The following is a 22,858-nucleotide window of genomic DNA, read 5'->3' as shown; positions in this document are numbered from 1 at the left end:
TAATGCCCATGCAGCAATCTGAAATGCAACAGAAATGCAATTACAGAATCATAGAATCATTAAGACTGGAAAAGACCTTTAAAATCAAGTCCAACGGTATGTAACCCAGCTCCTGTGGCCACTAAACCATGTCCTGAAGCACCATGTCTACACACTTGAACACTTCCAGGCATGGTCACTCCACCACCTCCCTGGGCAGCCTATTCTAATGCCTCACCACTCCAACACCAAATAAATTTTTCCTAATACCCAATCTATACTTCCCCTGGCACAATTTAAACTAATTTCCTCTCATCCTATCACTAGTTGCTTAGGAGAAGAGACCAACACCAGCCTCACTATGGCCTCCTTCCAGATAGCTGTAGAGAGCAGTAAGATCTCCCTTAGCCTTCTCTGCAGACTCCCCAGGTCCCTCAGCCACTCTTCATACAACACACTCTCCAAACCCCTGACCAGCCTCATTGCTATTCTCTGGATGTGCTCCAGGATCTCATTATCTTTTTGATACTGTGGCACCCAGAACTGGACACAGTACTCAAGCTGTGGCCTCACCAGCACACAATGACTTCCTTACCCCTGCTGGACACACTGGTTTTGATACAGACCAGGATGCTCTTGGCCTTTTTTGGGGCACCTGGGTGCACTGCTGGCTCATGTTCAGCTGGCCATCCACCAGCATCCCCAGATCTTTTTTCATAGAATCATAGAATCAACCAGATTGGAAGAGACCTCCAAGATCATTCAGTCCAACCTAGCACCCAGCCCTAGCCAGTCAATTAGACCATGGCACTGAGTGCCTCATCCAGTCTTTTCTTGAAGACCCCAAGGGACGGTGCCTCCACCACCTCCCCGGGCAGCCCATTACAATGCCAATCACTCTCTCTGTGAAGAACTTCTTCCTAACATCCAGCCTATACTTTCCCCAGCACAACTTGAGACTGTGTCCCCTTGTTCTATTGGTGGTTGTCTGGGAGAAGAGGCCACCCCCCACCTGGCTACAATGTCCCTTCAGGTAGTTGTAAAAAGCAGTGAGGTCTACCCTAAGCCTCCTCTTCTCCAGGCTAAACAGGCCCAGCTCCCTCAGCCTCTCCTCATAGGGTTCGTGTTCCGGGCCCTTCACCAGCTTTGCTGCCCTTCTCTGGACACGCTCCAGCACCTCAACATCTCTCTTGAACTGAGGGGCCTAGAAGTGGACACAGTACACCCACTAGGATGTTTTCTAGCCACTCTTCTCAATGTCTGTAGTATTGCTTGGGGTTGTTGTGACCATACTGCAGGACCTGACACTCAGTCTTCTTAAAGCTCATCCTGCTGGCCTCAGCCTATCAATCTAAATCTAACCTGTCCAGATCTTTCTGCAGTGCCTTCCTACCCTCAAGCAGATCAACACATCTGCTCAATTAAGTGTTACCTGCAAAGTTGATGAGTTTGCATCATTAATATCATGTTATTTAACTGCAGCATGTCTTCTTTAGGCCCTTCCTTCAGGTTTCATTAAAACATGTCTGTTTCTTGAATCCACAACAAGTGTCAATATTAATAGGTCCCAGTCTTACAGGAACTTCAGCAGCCTTTCACCACAGTAGGCAGACCAAGCTGCTAAAATTCTCAAGTTGATACAAACTGTGATCCTGACCTTGATTGAAAACACCAAGGTAAACTGTTCCTATCTCGGTGGGCCCATGATTCATCTGGACATCAAGGCAGAGATGCAACATACCGATGGGCAAGCGATAGGTCAATTGACTTGTCCATGGACGCTATCACCCAAGACATCCATGACTGTGACATCTGTGCTGCTATTAAGCAGGCTAAGCGAATCAAGCCCTTATGGTATGGTGAGAGATGGTCAAAGTACAAGTATGGTGAAGCCTGGCAGATTGACTACATCACTTTACCTCGATCTTGTTCTGGCAAGCAGTATGTGCTAATGATGGTAGAGGCCAGCACCGGATGGCTGGAAACCTATCCAGTTCCACATGCCACTGCACCTAACACCATTCTTGGCTTGGAGAGACAGATCATGTGGAGACATGGAACCCCAGAGAGAATCAAGTCAGACAATGGCACTCATTTCAAGAACAATCTTGTGAAAAACTGAGCCAAAGAACATGGCATTGAGTGGATCTACCACATACCCTACTGTGCTCCAGCTGCAGGGAAGATTGAGCGCTACAACAGTTTGCTGAAAACCACCCTAAAAGCCATGGGGGGTGGAACTCTGAAAAACTGGGAGAAACATTTAGCACAAGCTACCTGGTTGGTAAATAGTAGAGGTTCAGTAAAAAAAGCAGGACCTGCACAATCAGATTTGGTTGAAACAGTAGATGGTGACAAAGTTCCTGTTGTATGTGAGAAGAATCTGTTAGGGAAAACTGCTTGGGTATTTTCTCCTTTGGGTGAAGGGAGACCTCCCCAAGGGGTGGTGTCTGCTGAAGGTCCTGGTCATACCTACTGGGTAATGCAGGAGAATGGTGAGATCCAGTGTATTCCACAGAGAAATTTAACCTTAGCTGAGAGAACTTAAACTCATAGTGTATAATACAAGCTGTTACAGGTTTATGTTTCAGGCTCAACATGATGTTCAAAGAAAACTCTACAGTACAATAGCACAAGCCCTAAGTCACCTGGGAGTTTCTGTTCTCACCTGTGAAGACATGAACTGTTTCCTGTTTTCTGAGCTTTTGAATCACCTACATCTGAGATAGCCAGAATGAAGTGTAAACTGAAAATATGGACTTTACTTTTCCTATTTTGGCAGAGGAGAGAAATTAATTGGGGTGAGATAATTTTATATCATAGAATCATAGAATCAACCAGGTTGGAAGAGACCTCCAAGATCATCCAGTCCAACCTATCACCCTGCCCTAACCAATCAACTAGACCATGGCACTAAGTGCCTCAGCCAGTCTTTTCTTGAACACCCCCAGGGACGGTGCCTCCACCACCTCCCTGGGCAGCACATTCCAGTGGGAAATCACTCTCTCTGTGAAGAACTTCTTCCTAACATCCAGCCTATAACTACCCTGGCACAACTTGAGACTGTGTCCCCTTGTTCTATTGCTGGTTGCCTGGGAGAAGAGGCCACCCCCCACCTGGCTACAATGCCCCTCCAGGTAGTTGTAGACAGTAATAAGATCACCCCTGAGCCTCCTCTTCTCCAGGCTAAACAGGCCCAGCTCCCTCAACCTCTCCTCATAGGATTTGTGCTCCAGGCCCCTCACCAGCTTTGTTGCCCTTCTCTGGACATGTTCCAGCACCTCAACATCTTTCTTGAATTGAGGGGCCCAGAACTGGACACAGTACTCAAGGTGTGGCCTGAGCAGTGCTGAGTACAGGGGAAGAATAACCTCCCTTGTCCTACTGGCCACACTATTCCTGATGCAGGCCAGGATGCCATTGGCTCTCTTGGACACCTGGGCACACTGCTGGCTCATCTTCAGCTTACTATCTATCAGCACCCCCAGGTCCCTTTCCTCCTGGCTGCTCTCCAGCCACTCTGTCCCCAGCCTATACCGCTGCTTGGGGTTGTTGTGGCCAAAGTGCAGAACCTTGCACTTGGCCTTGTTAAATCTCATCCCATTGGCCTCTGCCCACCCATCCAGCCTGGCCAGGTCCCTCTGCACGGCTCTCCTACTTTCCAACAGATCAACACCTGCTCCTAGCTTGGTGTCATCTGCAAACTTACTGATGCTGGACTCAATGCCCTCGTCCAGATCATCAATAAAGATATTGAACAGGACTGGGCCCAGCACTGATCCCTGGGGAACACCACTAGTGACTGGCTGCCAACTGGATGTGGCACCATTCACCACCACTCTCTGGGCTCAGCCATCCAGCCAGTTCCGGACCCAGCACAGAGTGAATCTATCCAAACCATGAGCTGCCAGCTTGGCTAGGAGCTTCTTCTGGCAGACAGTGTCAAAGGCTTTGCTGATGTCCAAGTAGAATACATCCACAGCCTTCCCCACATTCACCAGGTGGGTAACCTGATCATAAAAGGAGATCAGGTTGGTGAGGCAGGACCTGCCCTTCCTAAACCCATGTTGGCTGGGCCTGATTCCTTGGCTATCCTGTAGGTGCTTTGTGATGGCACCCAAGATGACCTGTTCCATGACCTTGCCTGGCACTGAGGTCAGGCTCACAGGTCTGTAGTTTTCTGGCTCCTCCTTTCGACCCTTCTTGTGTATGGTATCACATTGGCAGCTTCCAGTCTTTGAGGACCTCTCCAGTGAGCCAGGACTGTTGGTAAATGATGGAGAGTGGCTTGGCCAGCTCAGCTGCCAGCTCTCTCAGCACCCTAGGGTGGATCCCATCCGGTCCCATGGACTTGTGAGATGTATTTATTAAATTCAATATTCTGAACTCTCGGCACCCCCAACCACTGTATATTAGTATTAAATTGTTCTTTACACGGTTATGAAAACAATCTAGGATAAAATAAGTACAGGAATTTGTTAACTAGCAAACATTCAAACTATAAACAGAGAGAGGAGTATTTCCCCATGGCTTAATGCCGCTTGGGGTCATATGCTATTTGCCAGCAGGGTGGGCTGAAACTCTTTCTGCTCTATGGCAGAGGCAACAGATATTTACAGAAGTATTAAACCTTTTACTCGCAATTCTTATTAATTATTAATCACCCTCCAGGGCTGCATCACAGCCTGTGTCTAATGTCCAGACTTCTGGGGATCTCTGCCCGTGGACGTTGAGGCTGGAATCCTCCTGGCTTGAGGGGAAAGGATAAATCGTCCCAGCTTCTGGGGAAATAGGTTTTCTGACCTTTTTTCCTGGTGAAGGATATAATCGCTGCCTTTGGTGCTGCTGGCTTCTTCTGGATGCTGTGTTCAGGAATTCTGAGCTGGCAGGATCAGGCAATGATAGGCAGCGGGCATGCAAAGTGTACGCGGCTGCTGGGAGTCTGAGGTCCATAGGTAAAGGCAATACAGGATCTGGTCCTGATAATGCAGTAGCGAGCAGATGTGCACAGCTGACTGGAGACTATAAGCTCCTCTTGGTGCCATGGTCTAACCTTGGGCACTGTGGTAAAGGGTTGGACTTGATGATCTGTGAGGTCTCTTCCAACCTTGGTGATACTGTGATACTGTGATATTTATGTACAGGCTTAAATGAGCTCTGCATCTAAGGTACGCAGGCAGGTGAGCTGTGAATGAGTCAGAGTATGAGGTCTGGGCCTCTGAGCATCTGAGTGGCTAAGCTATGCAGGGTCTGTGCCTGAGGGTCTGAGCTGAGCACGTTGTTTACCTTTGCACCCCTATTTATTGAATGTGGGCCGAGATTAATGGCCTCTTTGGCCACTAGAATGACCAATCAGGTTGGCAATCAGCCAAATCTTACCATAATAGGTGGAAGCTCTTGCCTGGACTTTCCCAAATATGGGTATCACACGGACTTACCCCAGGGAGACACGAGCTGGGTGTGTGGGGGCTTACACAACCTGTTTACAACCAGGGGCAGAAAAACATGTCCAGGCAAAGCAAGGTGTAAATAGGCCTCTTTTCAGGCCTACAGGCCCTCCATGACACCAGGAAGGGCTCCCAACTACCCTTCCACCTCCTTTCCACCCCTCTACCTTATCCCAGATTTTGCCTTGTGTTCAAGATGAGTTTGAAGGATTGGCCAGACGGGTTAGAAAAGCAGAAGGATTAGTTACACAGACAGCAGCTTAGGGAGAAAAGTGCAGGCAGCCAGAGACTACAGCAACTGTGTTATCTGTGTTTGTGTTCTTGTTTTTGTACATCTCAGTAAGCCTATGAGTGCAGCAGACATCATCATTGTTTCCTTTTCACAGCCTATAATCTAATTTCTCTCACTAAAACATCCTAGTTAGCCTCAAACTAGCACAAACAGAAAACAGAGTAAGCTTCACTGGCTTCTGCTCATCTTGTCTGTCTGTCTGGGAAAAAGAAGAGGGAGAAAGAGGGAGGTAGCTTAGAGCCCCTTGTGGGCAGTTTCTTTGTCCAGGAGGGAGTCTGGATTTCTGTATTAGTTCTGATTTGTATACAACTGTAAATACCTGTAAATACATTGTGTATATATGCTTGTAAATTTTTCCATGCTGTAAATAAAGCTTCTTCTTACTTCCAAGCTGTCTGAGCTAGTCCAGTAATTTTCAATAGTGGCAGGGGGGAATTTCCTAACTCATGTCACTGTTACATTAGATAACAAGCACATAAGAAATCTTCATGTGATATAAATATATAATAAAATCTAAATGTCTCAGAGAATTCTATTTTCTTTTAAGATTTTTTAACATAGGGAAGGGAAGGGAAGGGAAGGGAAGGGAAGGGAAGGGAAGGGAAGGGAAGGGAAGGGAAGGGAAGGGAAGGGAAGGGAAGGGAAGGGAAGGGAAGGGAAGGGAAGGGAAGGGAAGGGACGGGAAGGGAAGGGAAGGGAAGGGAAGGGAAGGGAAGGGAAGGGAAGGGAAGGGAAGGGAAGGGAAGGGAAGGGAAGGGAAGGGAAGGGAAGGGAAGGGAAGGGAAGGGAAGGGAAGGGAAGGGAAGGGAAGGGAAGGGAAGGGAAGGGAAGGGAAGGGAAGGGAAGGGAAGGGAAGGGAAGGGAAGGGAAGGGAAGGGAAGGGAAGGGAAGGGAAGGGAAGGGAAGGGAAGGGAAGGGAAGGGAAGGGGGTGTGAGAAGAACTAAACTGGCCATCTTCAGGCTGGTTGACAAATGGGAGAGCAAATACAAGTGCCTCCTGAAAAGGTTTCATAGAACACTAGTGAAAGTGAGAACACAGGTCATACAGAGAAGAAAAATCATTCCCGAGACATATCAGTGGCCAGCAAATCTTCAGCAGAATTATACTGCCCAAGTAACATTTTCAGTTGAAATACTAAAATTAATTTTATGAGAGCCACTGAGAACTGGCAGCATTTGACATCTGATAATCTTGTCTGATAATCTTGCCTCACACAAAAGACAAGCTACACACATGGAGGGCAGAACAAATTGTATTTTCTTAGTAGTAATTTTTGAAGGTGCAAAATTCAGATGAGAAATCCTAGAGTGTCTAATGTCTAATCAGTAGTCACAAGAAAAAGACACAATGGTGGAAGTAACACTTCTTTATGGGAAACCTCTGTGTCTGCACCCATGTTTCACATGCCTTGCTGGTAAACCGCTACAATAAAACAGCAGTACCTGATGTGAAGAACTTTAAAAACTTGCTGTCATCTCAAGTACTTGCAGAAACAATCAGAAATGTAACTTGTTTAATGGAGCTAGCTCTCCGTTTGGTTCAGGAGACAGAGAACAAAAGCTCTCCAGGTTGTGGAACGAGATTACAGCACTGAAATGTCTGTTTCTATAGCACGGAATTTTGCTAGCCACAACCCACTTTGAAAACACTTTCTTGAGGCAGTACAATGTAACACACTTCATATTTCACAAGATTCTTCCCAAGGTCTTTTCAAAGAAAATATGACTTCTAGAATTCACTAGCTCATAAAACAATCTGCTCTAGTTACCCCAAAATCACTCTCCATCCTCTACCTAATTCTGGGATTATTCTCTATGATGGTTTGGGTGTTCCCTGCCTCCCCCCCCCTCCCCCCCCCCCCCCCCACACACACACTTTAGAAATCACCCAGACTAGACTCAGCCAGCTCTGGAAATATGAATGAAGCTTATATTTACAGCTGGCACAATGTACAAGCAGATATTTACAGTATATACAGTTATAGACAGATATAGACAAGGTAAAAAGGTAATACAGAAATACAACAGCCCTCCAGAAACCTGAGTCCCCAGGAGGGGTTCTCAACGACCCCTTCACCTTCCCCCTACCCCTCTCAACCATACCCCAGCCCAAGGAAGAATAGAGGTTCAGCCAGGGGGTTAGGAAGTGAAGTGGGTTAGTCCAAAATGAAGGGTGATGTTAGAGAGTAAGATGCAGCTCAGCCAGTTCCCCAGCAGAAGTGAGAGAAGACTCCTTTATCTATGTTTTGCTTTTATTCTTATACATCTCAATAAGCCTATGAGGAAAGTAGACATCACCATTGTTTTCCTTCCACAGGCTGTAATCTAGTTCTTCTCACCAAAACATTCTAGCTAGCTCCAAACTAGCACATTCACCTAGTGGAGATTATCTCGGCCAAGACTGTCCTAGAGGTATAATTATGTTTTAGTCTTTTATGGGTCTGCCCTCAAACTAAGTGATTAGCTTATAAAGCAACATAAGAGACAAAATGGGCAACAAACTCATATTCTGACCAGACAAGAGGTGGCTTGTGTTACCAGAGCATAGTAACTACTTCTGGTTCTATTGACAGGTATGTTCAGCTTCACAGAAGCAATGTAGCTGACGTGCTACAAGACTGAGGACTCTCTGAGTTAACACTGGCTAACATTTATGTGCTACTACATTTTTCTGTGATATCACACAGTAAATACATCAAAATACAGAAGCTGAGCAAATGCCTGAGCCAAAAAAAGACAAGTAAATATGATGAGGCATTAGTACCAGAGGGAAAAGTGAAATAGGTATCCCCACCATATTGGGCTATGTTATACCCATCAAGTTCCTGGGAGGGTTTCTCCCAGTCACTGAGGGGTATGTGTCACGGACGGGAAAGTTTGTCTGGGGGGGAGGTTTGAAGGAATGATATGTGAGGCCGATGTTTTATAAAAAGGTACAAATGATTTAATATTATAAGTACTAGAAATCCCCTTCCCCAAACTTATTTGTAATTATCCCGCATAGATTCTTGGTTCGTAGTTGTGATTTAATATACAGAATGACTAAAGTGAAGAGAGTCTATGATATGAGAGAGTCCATTGAAGTCTTGAGAAGTTATTCAGTTTCAAATAGAAGTTTATCAATTACTCACTGTCCCAAATGCAGTTCGGAGAAGTTTCAAAGTCTTTATGGATTTTAAGGCGCATTGTCCGAGGCTCCGCGGGTCCTATCGAGCTGAATGCTGACTTCCGGTGCTCGTAAGGATCGGGCCCTTGTCCGGAACGGTGCCATCTCGAGCTGGTTGTTTGCAATGCGAATGCCGCGCGTGTGTGCGTGTGTGATCAGTGATCAGGGTATCGAGCAAAAGAGGTGCAAGAGCAGGGTAGAGAGTGAGGGGCCAGTTAAGTCAAGTTAAGGGGCAAGAGGTGCAAGTGGGTATATTTTTTATAGTATTTTAGAAGAGGTGTGTTCAACCAACTCAGGCAGACTTGCGTTAGCTTTACAGATTGGTACAAAGTTGTAATCAACCTATACAATTGGCTAATTCTCACCAAAAACAACTTATGGAACCACTCAGGGGTCAGCCCCCAGCAGATGTTTGTCGGGTGGTCACCGTGTCTGAGAATTCAAACCTTTTTTCCAAAACATAGCCATGTTTATGTCTTTGTTTCTCTGAGAGAGAGATTCTCCCAAGGCCTGTACGTCTGCTGGTACAGCAGCTGTGTCAGTGCAAGCAGATAGGAAATATTGCTTTGACCTTTCGATGGAAGGCCTCTGAGCCACAATTTTGTGTATAAATGAAAATTCTGCAATAGGGCAAAAGGGCTCTGATCCCTTCCATGACAGTATGCCAAGACAAACACAGTAGGTTGGGGATGAAGCAGTTCAGGGAGGACACACAGAAACCATCACAGATCAGTCTCGCTGTGCTGCAGGCAGCTGCATGCTCTGCACAACTCTCCTGCCCTCCTTTCTCAAGCCCCAGACACCAGACCTGTAGCTGAGCTAAGATGCAGCCTGACAGGCACCCAGCGGCTCTGTAAGGTTTAGAGCTGTGGTTTAATTTGTTCCCCTGAACAAGTGTCCCAATATCATAGCTGGTGTTTGCCTTCAGCACCACAGAAAGCAGCAAGAAGGAAAAAGCAGCAGAGTCATTGGGAATGCAAAACGATCAAAGTGGCTGAGCCATAGACTCATGCTTATCATCACTATAATTAAGTTCTAAATGTTTGCTACAATCCCTAGTATATAGTGCCATCCCACGACCTCTCCTTCCTTGTCCATCCCTTCCAAGGAGCCTGTAGCCATTGACTGCAGCACTACAATTGCTCAGAACATCCCACCATATTTCTGTGATGGCTGCTATACTATGCTATAATCTCCTTGGTACAGTATGGCTTCTAGCTCCTCCTGCCAAATGCTTATGCTACCCAGGTTAGTGTTGGACTAATTTTCCCAAAACCTTTCAGAGAATGAAAGCCCTAATTCCTACCTGATCATTCTCAGGTGTTGCTATGGCTTCTAACCCATCAATAATGGTTGGATCTTTGCTGTCCCATGCATCTCCAGCTCTTGCCTCACTGAGGTGGTAGAATGACGATCCTCACTAGCACACCACCCTGCAAACAATGGCCTGCTTCCCCTAGGCTTAGAATCAAAGAATCATAGAATCAACTAGGTTGGAAGAGACCTCCAAGATCATTCAGTCCAACCTAGCACCCAGCCCTAGCCAGTCAACCAGACCATGGCAATAAGTGCCTCATCCAGTCTTCTCTTGAACACCTCCAGGGACGGTGCCTCCACCACCTCCCTGGGCAGCCCATTCCAATGCCAATCACTCTCTCTGGCAAGAACTTCCTCCTAACATCCAGCCTATACTTTCCCCGGCACAACTTGAGACTGTGTCCCTTTGTTCTGTTGCTGGTTGTCTGGGAGAAGAGGCCAACCTCCACCTGGCTACAGCCTCCCTTCAGGTAGTTGTAGACAGCAATGAGGTCTACCCTGAGCCTCGTCTTCTCCAGGCTAAACAACCCCAGCACCCTCAGTCTCTCCTCATAGGGTTTATGTTCAAGGCCTTTCACCAGCTTTGTCGCCCTTCCCATGACACATTCCAGCACCTCAACATCTCTCTTGAATTGAGGGGCCCAGAACTGGACACAGTACTCAAGGTGTGGCCTGAGCAGTGCTGAGTACAGGGGAAGAAAAACCTCCTTTGTCCTACTGGCCACACTGTTCCTGATGCAGGCCAGGATGCCATTGGCTCTCTTGGCCACCTGGGCATACTGCTGGATCATCTGCAGCCTACTGTCCACCAGTACCCCCACGTCCCTTTCCTCCTGACTGCTCTCCAGCCACTCTGTCCCCAGCCTGTAGCGCTGCTTGGGATTATTGTGGCCGAAGTGCAGAACCCTGCACTTGGCCTTGTTAAATGTCATCCTGTTGGCTTCTGCCCACCCATCCAGCCTGTCCAGGTCCCTCTGCACGGCTCTCCTACTTTCCAACAGATCAACACCTGCTCCTAGCTTGGTGTCATCTGCAAACTTACTGATGCTGGACTTAATTCTCGTCCAGATCATCAATAAAGATATTGACCAGGACTGGGCTCAGCACTGACCCCTAGGGAACACCACTAGTGACTGGCTGCCAACTGGATGTGGCACCATTCACCACCACTCTCTGAGCTCTGACATCCAGCCAGTTCTTGATCCAGCACAGAGTGAATCTGTCCAATCCGTGAGCTGCCAGCTTGGCTAGGAGCTTCTTCTGGCAGACAGTGTCAAAGGCTTTGCTGCAGTCCAGGTAGACTACATCCACAGCCTTCCCCACATTCACCAGGCAGGAACCTGATCATAAAAGGAGATCAGGTTGGTGAGGCAGGACCTGCCCTTCCTAAACCCATGCTGGCTGGGCCTGATCCCTTGGCCATCCTGTAGGTGCTTTGTGATGGCACTCAAGATGACCTGTTCCATGACCTTGCCTTGCACTGAGGTCAGGCTCACAGGTCTGTAGTTTTCTGGCTCCTCCTTTCGACCCTTCTTGTGAATGGGTATCACACTGGCAGCTTCCAGTCTTCAGGGACCTCTCCAGGGAGCCAGGACTGCTGATAAATGATGGAGAGTGGCTTGGCCAGCTCAGCTGCCAGCTCTCTCTCAGCACCCTAGGATGGATCCCATCTGGTCCCATGGACTTGTGAGGGTCCAGGTGTCTCAGCAGGTCCCTTACTGCTTCCTCATGGATTAGAGGCGGACTATACTGGTCCCTGCCTCCATCTGCCACTTCAGGAGTCCAGCTGTCCTGGAGACAACCTGTCACACTCTTGAAGATTGAGGCAAAGAAGGTGTTAAGCACCTCTGCCTTTTCCTCATCCTTTGTCACTATGTTCCCCTCTCTATCTAATAAGGACTGGAGGTTGTCCTTGGCCCTTCTCTTGCCATTCATATATTTAAAGAAATATTTTTTGTTCTCCTTGACTGCGGTGGCAGCCTAATCTCCAAATGGGCTTTTGCCTCTCTAACTTTCCCTCTACAAGACCTAGGAACTTCCTTGAACTTTTCCTGGGACACCTCCCCTCTTTTCCAAAGGCAATATACTCTCTTTTTAATCTTTAATTCCTTCAGCAGCTCCTTGCCCATCCAGTCTGGCTGCCTCCCTCGTCGGCTCGTCTGCCGGCTCAATGGCACAGCTGCTCCTGTGCCTTCAGGAGTTCTTTCTTGTCTCTAGCATGCCCAGTAGTACCCTTTCCTATCTTACAATCCAGTTTGATTCTCTTTCAACGATGCCTGATAACTCTTGCCCCAGGACCTTTTACCCATCTGTTGTTGTATCCCATCTGCTGCCACCAGGCCAGATGTTATATATACCAACCTGTGGTCGAAAAATCAAATCCCTGCCAGTACACTGACATGTTTGGGTTTTTGTCATGGAATCACTTTTGATGTGTAGCCTGGGATGACCTAGCCTTGGTGGAACTTCTGGCTTAAGTGAACTATCTTCCTTATTATTAATTTCCTCCTACAGGGCCTTGCTATTTGTTGGTTCTTCTTTAAGGAGCTCATACTTGTTCTGCAAGGACACCTGGAAACAGGGGGTGTGTAGCAGGGGAGCCACGGCTACCATATTGGGCAGGAACACCACTGCCTCCGTCCTCTCAATCACCACGTTCAGCTGTGCGGAGAAGGGACAGGGAGTGCCCCTATCCGGAGCTCTGGCTGCCTGCTGAGTTTGTTCACGGAGCGCAGGGTGTGACTCCATCGCTCTGCTTCTCACACTCCCTGATAGCGCTGAGTCTGCGTCGGTCCTGCCGGCACTCCTCCACTACGCGCAGCAACTCCTGCGCTGAGCATACCTTCCACGGGCGTGCTCGCCGCTGCCATCCCACAGCAGCCTGCGAGACAGGCTCTCCTAGGCAGCCTCTGCCTGGGAAGCTGCATGTCAGATGGTGGGGGCAAGACGTACGGATGCCAAGGGGCTTCTACTGACCGGGCCCCATGCGAAGTCGGCAGCTTCCAGCGCCCTCAGCACGCAGCACCCTGCTCGGGTGGGTTCGGCACTGGCTTGGGACCGGACTGGGACCAGACCCGGCTGGAGACCGACACCCACCGCTGCCGCTGCCCCGCTCCTCCCACTCGGAAGGAGCACCCTAGCGCTGTGTGTCAGACTTCCAGCCTCTTCTGTGTGAGTTACAAACTGAAGAGGGCACCGGACAGAGGCGTTGGAGCGCAGGGGTAGAGGCTGGTTACGTGCAAACCAGACTCTAGTCACTCAGGGCTGTGTGAGGGAAAGTGAAGAGGTGTTGCAGCCCCGTTTGGACTAGACAGGCCCAACTCCAATGGTAGAGCCCCTCAGAATTAGAGGGGATTTCTCTTTTTAAAGGCGTAAATGTGGTCATACCCATGGAGTTACCAAAAAATATCCTCAGAAGTAAGGATTTAGAAGTAAACATTAGTACATTCGTTTTGGAAAATAAATAAACTAAAATAAAAGCAAAACAGACTATAGAAGATTAGTATTAATGTGGTAAGCATAGATTTATCTCAGTTGCATAAAAAGCATCTAGGAATGTTTTCTGGTGTTTTGTTCTGTGTCTTCCATACAGGCTTTTCTTGAAGAGAGATGAGGTAAGGGTAGGATAGTACATGGTGAAAGCGCTTTTCAGCAGACAGAACACCTCGCAGTAGTATCCAAAGACAGACGCTGGGGTGCGATGAGTTTAAGCAGATCTCAGTGAGCAGGACTCCTCACAAGTGCTCGCCTTGGTGATATCTATACACAGTCTACCAAGGAAACAGCTTCCATACGGTAAGACTGCTAATAAAAATGTGATTACAATTGGCTTCAGCAATTATTTATAAATGGTAAATGAAAGAATAATACCTAAAATACCTGATGGTACTGTGTCTGGGAGACTACCTTAAAAAAAAAAAACACCACTGCTGCTAACTGCTGATAGTTACAGGGGATATGCACAGACGTAGCAGGGAGAAAAATGAAAGAAAATGAAAATCTTCCAGTGGTTTTGCAGTGCATGGAGCTGTCACTGTGTCATGTAGGCGGTAGTGTCTCTGGTGAGCCACACCAACAACAAATAGCTCTGAAATCTCTACAAATATATCCACGTGTGCCTTCTTCAGAGAAATCACCAGCAATTATCTGTTGTCCCAGAAGAGAGAGCAACAGTAGATTTGATCCAGCTCTCTGTCCAAGGTCCTCTACAGATAAAACACACCAGGCTGGGCCAGCTGAGCTTAAAAATGTGACGCAACCAGCACACAGAAACTTTCTGTAGGCTGGCTGTAGAAGGGCTCAAGTCTTCAAGAAACTTTCAAGACTGCGTGGTAGTGACACATCACTGAATGCTCCTAGTTACTTTACAGGGTATTTGATGTTTTAAATGATTTAATAATGATGGGTGCCATTATTTGGGTATATAAAAGTAAGGAACTGTGCCTTTACGAAGCTCTAGCAAGATCTATTTGGTTTTCAGTACTCAATTCAGTTGCCTGAAAGTCAGCAATTAGTAACATTTGGGATACCCTGAATTTACCAGACACAGACACAGGAACATGATTACTCTGACATGGCAGCTTCAGAAGACCCATGGCCATGGCCTTCTGCACCAGGCAGACCTAAGACATCTTAAGACACTTTAAATGGCATTTCACCTTTAGGCCACTATAAGACACTCAGTGCCAAAAAAAGGCTCACCCAGTGCAAAGCTGAGGTGTGATTAGATTCTGAAAGGAGCACACATCAGTTTTTTTTGGGCCTAGAGTGTCCTGAACAGCATAGGTAAGTCTCTAATGTGGAATGGAATGGACTTCCATTGACTATAACTTGGAGGCCACTTGGAGTGTCTCAATGAAGCTCTGTATCTTCATGCAGGCAGCCAAACCAAGCCTCAATCTCTGTGAGCTCAGGCTTATGTAACACAGTGGCTAGCAAGGCTTTGCTGCTGCACTCCTGTACTGGCTCTCTGCAAATGCTGAAGATGACTGATAACGCAGAGAACTGGCAGATGAGGTTGCTAAACCCCTCTCTATTCCATTCCAAAAGTCATGGCAGTGTGGGGCAGTCCCACTGACTGGAAGAGGGGAAACAGAACTCCCATTTTCAAAACAGGTAGCAAGGAGGAGCCGGGGAACTCCAGGCCAGTCAGTCTCACCTCTGTGCCCAGTAAGATCATGGAGCAGATCCTCCTGGAAGCACTTCTGTGACAGAAGAATAGTGAAGAGGTGACTGGGTAAAATCAGCATGGCTGCACCAAGGGCAAATCCTGCCTGACAAACCTGGTGGCCTTACTAGGAACAGGTCACAACCTTCATAGATGAGGGGCGAGCAATTGATGTCATTTACCTGGAGCTGAGCAAGGCCTTTGGCACTGTCCTGCACCACATCCTGGTCTCCAGGCTGGTGACACATGGGTTTGAAGGGTTCAGCACTGGATGGATACAGAACTGGCTTGAGGGCCACACCCAGAGAGTGTCTGTCAATGGCTCCATGGCCAAGTGGAGGCCAGGGACAAGTGGAGTCCCTCATGGATCAGTCCTGGGACCAGTCTTGTTCAACATCTTTGTGGGTGCCATGGACAGAGGCATTGAGTGAACCCTCAGCAAGTTTGCTGCCCACACCAAGCTGTGTGGTGCAGCAGCCAGGTTGGAGGGCAGGGATGGCAGCCAGATGGATCTGGACAGGCTGCAGAGGTGGGCACAAGCCAAGCTCAGGAGGTTCAACAAGACCAAGTGCAAGGTCCTGCATCTGGGTCGGGGCAATCCCAAGCACAAATCCAGGCTGAGCAGTGAGTGGCTGGAGAGCAGCCCTGAGGAGAGGGACTTGGGGGTGCTGGTGGATGAGAAGCTCAACAGGAGCCAGCAGTGTGCACTTGCAGCCCAGAAAGCCAACTAGAGCCTGGGCTTCAGCAGGAGAAGTGTGGCCAGCAGGTCAAGGGAGGGGATTCTCCCCCTCTACTCTGCTCTGCTGAGACCCCACCCAGAGTACTGTATCCAGTTCTGAAGCTCTTATGACAAGAGGGATGTGGAGATGCTGAAGCATGTCCAGAGAAGGGCCACTGGGATGCTCAGAGGACTGCAGCACCTGTGCTATGAGGACAGACTGAAAGAGTTTGGGCTGTTCAGTCTTGAGAAGAGAAGGCTCTGAGGTGACCTTCTTGTGGCCTTCCAGTATCTGAAGGGGGCCTACAGAAATCTTGGGAGGGACTTTTTAGGCTGTCAGAGAGTGATAGGACTGGGGGGAATGGAGCAAAGCTGAAGGTAGGTAGGTTCAGACTGGATGTGAGGAGGCAGTTGTTCAGCTTGAGAGTGGTGAGAGGCTGGAATGGGTTGCCCAGGGAGGCGGTTGAGGCCCCATCCCTGGAGGTGTTTAAGGCCTGACTGGATGAGGCTCTGGCCAGCCTGCTCTAGGGTAGGGTGTCCCTGGGCATGGCAGGGGAGTTGGAATTGGCTGATCCTTGTGGTCCCTTCCTACCCTGACTGATTCTATGATTCTGTGATGGGGCAGCCAGAGGCAGATCCTGTCTTCACACAACAGATGGCATAGTTTAACACTTCTGCTGTGAAATGCATTGCTGGGGAGATTTCTTGCCTCTGTCACAGTTACAAATATCAGATATCCTTAAGAGGAAAAACAAAAACCACATCCTTTTCAATTAGATGTATATATATTGCAGTGAATAAGGCAGAACACCCAACAGAAACCATGAGAGCTTTCTTCACTTTCTTCACCTCTGCTGCTGTCATTCTCCTGATAATTCATGGAGGTAAGTGCCCAGTTCAAACCTTCTGAAAGTAAATACTGACATGTAGAGTTCTGGTCCTAACAAGGATAGCCAATGTGTATTAATGTAAGGCAGGTATTCACAATTATTTTCCAGGTTCTTATTATTAGCTTTTTCCTCTCTGTCTTTGATCTTTCAACAAAATAATTTCTGAATGTGTATCAACTGAAGCTGCACAGAAGCCACACTACTTGGAGGAGTTCTGAGGGATTAACATCGCGGTATCTGATCTCTTCCTTCAGAGGCATGCATGCACATAATTCTCTGGATTTTCTGGTTTGTCATAACATGTTTATCTAATGTGTCTTATACTACATAGCTCATTTTTCAGGTGTCCACATAATGTTAATATTTATCATATGGCAAATCTAAGGTTGTTACTCACAATGAAAGCTAAGAAATTAACTGTGAAGCATCAAGAGAAGAAGTCTGTGCAAGAGCAGCAATACTTTGGTGCTTCCATGTTTTTCTTGCCAAAGCTCACACCACTGATCTCATTTTAGACACAGAGAAGTTGTAGTGCTGAGCAATCCTAACAGTCAACCCTGAAGCCTAGCATGTGACATCTCTACACACTTGTGTGCTTGTATGCTTTGCAATTACATCAGCTGTTTTTCCTGACTTTGAGTGTCTTGTGGTATTTGTTAGCCCAGCTGTGTTATTGTGGCTTATGTATTTTTCAGGTTCGTGCGTGGATATCATTGGAGGAAGTGAAGTAGTGCCACACTCCAGACCATTTATGGCCCTAATCAAAGGACCCAATGAATCTGTTTGTGGAGGAGCTTTGATCAAGGAAGATTGGGTGCTAACAGCTGCCCACTGTAATGTGTAAGTTCTTAACTGATTGTCTTTAGTGAGTATCTGAGTGTCCTTACTCAGATTGACTTTAGCATCTGGTGACACTACTCAAGAGCAGAAGTTATTATCACGCTTGGGTTTGTGCGTTTAGCATGACCGCGACTGCGTTCCAGTTGCTGTGGTTCATATTAACAAATGGGCTTCAAATGAGTGAAAAATAGCAAGGTGAATATGATCTTCACTGTTTCTGAAGAGATATTTTGCAAGCTTCTAGATACATGCAAGTACTGAATAGCAACACTGAGGTAGTGAAATTGGAGGAAAGGGTTATCCGTTTTCTCAGTCAACCAATGCAGCAGGGCAGAGGACTGGCCAGTCTAAATAGCTGCTCAGGAAATAAAAGTAAGTTCTTGTCATTTCATTCTGTACAAGATAAGCAGTTCACCACAGAAAGGGACAACATGCAGTTACATAGGAGCAGAAATCCTTGGGACAGACAGGAGACACACACAGGAAGGCATATGTGACCTACTACAAAGGGAGCATAGGGCCAAAACAATGTCCTATTAACATAAGGTAAAGAGTGTTTCCAGATTACATCACTTTTAAGAGAAAATACAATAAATAATCAGCCTGGTCAGTCAACAGTTAGCTCTTCATAGCTGAAAAAAACAATCACTTTCTGCAGGTTGTGTGTGCTGGAGTACGATGCAAATGAGGGCCAACCTACACATCTCTGCAATGAATATCCTCCCATTCAGCGCTGTGCTCTCACACAGTCCGATATAAAGGTCTGCTGGAACACTTGACCATGGAGTGTCAGACTTCTGGTTACCATATCAGAGAGCTCCAGCAGCAACAAATAGTGTTGAAAAGGTACTAGGGCAGAGTAGCACTGCAGTTCAGACCAGTGGCGATGGTCTCTGAACTGGCAATGCTGTGAGCTCTTCTAAACTCAGCAAAAATTGCAGAAGGCACACTTGGTGAGACCAGCACAAACAGCAAAGCTGATGCAGGCACCCCTCATGAAGTTTCTAAAGGGAAACAAAAAAGGCACATTCAGGGTCAAAGGCCTGAACCTTGTCTGTGTTCCTGGGAAGCAGAAGGTAGGATGGCAGTATTTTGATTCACCAAGGTTACCTGTAAAAACAGGGTAAAATTTTGGTTTTTTCTAAGTTAGAGTTGCTTTAGGTGTGACAGAAGAGACCCTGTAGCAGCAACAGTGCCCTTTATCAGCAGAGAATTAGGGAGTTATAATAAGTGAATCCAACTAACAATGTTGCCTCTCTTCTCAGGAAAGGAGGCAGAGTTATTCTTGGAGCTCATTCACTAAAGGCAATAGCAAAAGAAAAACAAAGACAGGTCTTTAAGATTGTAAAAGAAATTCCTCACACATCCTACTGCTCCTGCTCTAAGGAAAATGACATTATGCTGTTGCAGGTACACTTCACTTATGCAATATACGTCTTCTGCAATGTACTGGTTTTTCCCTTCTTATGAAGATGAACCAAGGAGGTTTCTGGTGACTTCTGGGGTGTTATAGTCTGGTCTGCTAATCCAACAGACTGAGGTATTGGGGGTACTCTACAGACTAAGGCAGTCAACAGTTCCTGTAATACATGGCAATGCTAGAAGCAGAAAAAATCTGGAGCTTGGCTATTTTGATTTCTGGCTTTTCAGTGGAAGAATTAAGGCTGCCCACAGAAAAGAAGCATACTTCACATTAGAAATAATTTCTTTTAAAACTCTAATATCATTCTTGGGGGAGGAGGAAATCCTGTTCTAATTAAAAATGTCTTCCCCAATTCTCAGTTTTGCCGGCTTCAGTGATTACCATTATTTTTGTCCTCCCAGTGATCTGGGAGTCAGAGAAGTAAAATAGGATATTTTAAAGAGCTAATATTTCAACAGAAACTAAAGGGGGTTTATTGACAAAGAATACTTTCCCTCCCTCACTCTTATAATGGTTACATAAAACTCATCAGAAAGAAGTGAGGACCTTCAAAACAGGGTTGAAGTAATCCCTCATTACCAAAAGAGAAAAGATCCAGTCATTAACATGTGAGCTTCTGCTAAACTGTCCCATGGTAATAATTTTCCATATCTTCTGCAGCTTCACAAAAGAGCAATACTTGGCAAAGCTGTACAACTCATTCCCCTGCCTACCTCAGATGATGATCCTAAAACAGGAACAACTTGCACAGTAGCAGGATGGGGGAAAACTGACAACAACGGAAGAAAGCTTTCTGATGCCCTGAGGGAGGTCAACGTCACTGTCATTAGCAGGGAAATCTGCAATAACAAACATCATTACAAAAACGACCCTGTAATAACATCCAACATGATATGTGCAGGGAGCAGAAATGGAGGGAAGGACTCGTGTAATGTAAGTATATTTTCTGTCACTCTCCACAGAGGTTGCATATAAACTAAAATATAAAGTACTAACTTTTGAAAATCTGTAATTGCTTCCTCTCTTTAGGTCAGTGAAGAATTTTACTTTAAATGAGTGCATTTACTAAGGCTCATTCTTCTAATCCTTAACATCAACACTTCTGATAGGCAAATGACCTTCACAGGCTTTGGGTGCTGTAATTGTACTCAGGCACAGCAGATAGCTATTATGTTCTTCAACAAAATGGTTTGAACAGCAGAATCTCTGCAAAACAGCATATGAGCACATTCTCCAGCAGCTAACCTCAGTGGAACAACCATTGTGATGTCAGAGAGCTTTAAAACAAGCTTTGCTGACCCCCAAGTCAAATGCACAACTGTACAGGAGTGACCTCATTTTATGAGAGTTATACATTGAGTTAGCAAATTTACAAACAAAAAGAGGTGCCAGTTTCTGCTTTCTGCTTTTCGAGAAGCAGTTGTCCAACTTTTCATCATCAAAAAAAAGACTATTCCTTAGAACTGAGACAGATTGATTCCTCCTTATCCACACTTGAAAGAGCAGGTTGAAGCCTTTTCCTTTTTTCCTAAGGAACACTTCCATTTCCAAGGATGAAAAATAAAAATAAACAACAACAAAAAAATCCACATTATTGCTGCCTTCTTATTATTTCCTCCATGCAATTGGTGCAGATTTTATCTAAAAGCTTTTTTTTTTTTCTTTTGTAGATCTCAATGACATTTTTTCTCCCTTTTTCCAGGGGGATTCTGGTGGACCTTTAAGGTGCAATAATGTGATGAAAGGAATCACTTCTTTTGGGAAGCCAAACAAGTGCGGTGCTGCTGATGGCCCTGGTGTCTATACTCGACTGACAATGCAGTATCTTCAGTGGATAAGGAAAACCATAGGTGGAGCCTAATAGACTGGGTTTTGGCCAAGTGATTTCCTGCTTTGTACTTGTGTAATAGCATCTAGGTTTGCAATTCATGCTTATGTCTGGCTTCATTGCATTGACAAAAGAGATAGTCCCACCGTTGAATGCTAACACCATTGAATGTTAGCAGCCTGATGATGTCCTTAGAGATGAAAATATTTATGTCTGTTTTCAGCACAGACATAAATCTGTCTTACAGTATTCTGTTGCAACCGCATTTGTAGCTTATACTGTCAGTTTATATTGGGTTCGTTCAACAGGTATCTGTGACCCAGGCTTCCAATATTCTTGTGTTGCACATTCAGACTGCGCGCTACATGTGTGAGTATTTCTGGCCAAAAATCTACTCCACTTGTATCCTCACTGCATGCTGACTAGATACTGCGGCCTTCCATATCTGGACTTGGGCAAGGAAACTGGAAAAGTCAGTGAGACATTGTGTACAACTCCAGACACATGAAAACAGTTACTAGCTTCTCTCGGGCAGAGCTCAGGTAGCTTCAGCAACCACATTTGATTTGGGGATAAAAGAAGCATGCATTTCCTCACTAGCAGTATTTCACACATCTAGATTTCATCCCTTTATGTGCTTTGCATTTAATAAAGAAACAGCAATAAAAATTGGGCTCTTGCAGTTGTCAGATTATGTGGATAGTGTCTGTTTGTTGCTGTACCGTTAGTGTATGTAAGAGTTTGAACATACAGTGTGTTTGCAGAATGCACCAAGACTCTGTGTTAAAAAGTCAGCTAAAAATCTGTCCTCCAGAGAAGTGGCAGAAAGTGTCCCACAGCACCAGAAAGCATCATTCAAAACACACAATGATCTTAGCCTCATGGTGCCACTACTACAGTTTCAGATACGCAGTGAAATTTTTAAGTGCTTCAACACCACTTGTCAAACAGCAAACAAATCTGTTGTATAAATGGTTCTGCTCATCTCTGTATTAAGAGTCCTGGGCATTTTCAATGCCATGAGCTCCTCAAAAAGGGCTTGTTTTTATTATGGTCTGCTTTGCAGCTTTTTACTTGGACATAGGCATTAGCTAGAGGGCAGAGAAATCCTGCATTGATTTTAGTTAAAAAAATGATTGCTCATGAGCAATTCAACATCACTTACAAACACAGCATGAGGAAATACAGACTGAAACTTTTTTACACAGCTACCTTCACCTGGTCTTGTCAAGAAGGAACAGTAGTTTTGACACAGAAGAATAATGAAGGGAATAAGAAAGAAGGCCTAAACTACAAGGATGTTGTAAAGTTTTGATGCTGAACATCTTTTATGCTTTCTGTCCACTACAAATATTACACAGTCAGAGCTTTCTGCACTCCTTATTCTTACTCGTAAAATGTTTGTTCTGACTTGGGCTGTACACAGAAGCACACACACAAACACAGAATCAAAGGAGGAGCAGAGAAAGGGTTCCCAGCCAGGTAGACTGCAGCAGTGAAATTGAATGGAGGATTTGCTCTGTGACTGGCACTGACAACTGAAATGGTGACTTTGATTCTCTCTTTAAACACATCAGAAACAACCAAGACAAGCCCAGATTTTTTCTGTTTTTGTAAACTACTAAACCCTTGGTCAGAAAGAACTCATGAAAAAATCCTTCAGAAAGTAAAAATATCCTTATCAATCTAGCGAAAAATCTGTAGCTGATCCTCAAGACAGCTACTCACCCAGGGCTACATCATTCTTCCCATATTTAGTTTCTTTATTCTTTGCCCATTTTTTCACATTCT

General features: G+C 46.0%; 1 protein-coding gene across 1 annotated transcript; it reads left to right on the top strand.

Moving 5' to 3' along the window:
• The first annotated feature begins 16,909 nt into the window (after positions 1–16,909).
• LOC135173372 (granzyme A-like) lies at positions 16,910–21,100 on the top strand. The gene is made up of 5 exons (XM_064140227.1): positions 16,910–16,970; positions 17,672–17,816; positions 19,082–19,226; positions 19,900–20,172; positions 20,942–21,100. The coding sequence occupies exons 1-5, from the start codon at positions 16,910–16,912 to the stop codon at positions 21,098–21,100; spliced, it is 783 nt and encodes a 260-aa protein (XP_063996297.1).
• Positions 21,101–22,858: the final 1,758 nt, after the last annotated feature.

This window comes from Pogoniulus pusillus, chromosome Z (genome assembly GCF_015220805.1).
Source record: "Pogoniulus pusillus isolate bPogPus1 chromosome Z, bPogPus1.pri, whole genome shotgun sequence".
NCBI classification, from domain to species: domain Eukaryota; kingdom Metazoa; phylum Chordata; class Aves; order Piciformes; family Lybiidae; genus Pogoniulus; species Pogoniulus pusillus.
The sequence above is the reverse complement of the archived record's forward strand: the minus strand, read 5'-3'. Positions and strand labels throughout refer to the sequence as shown.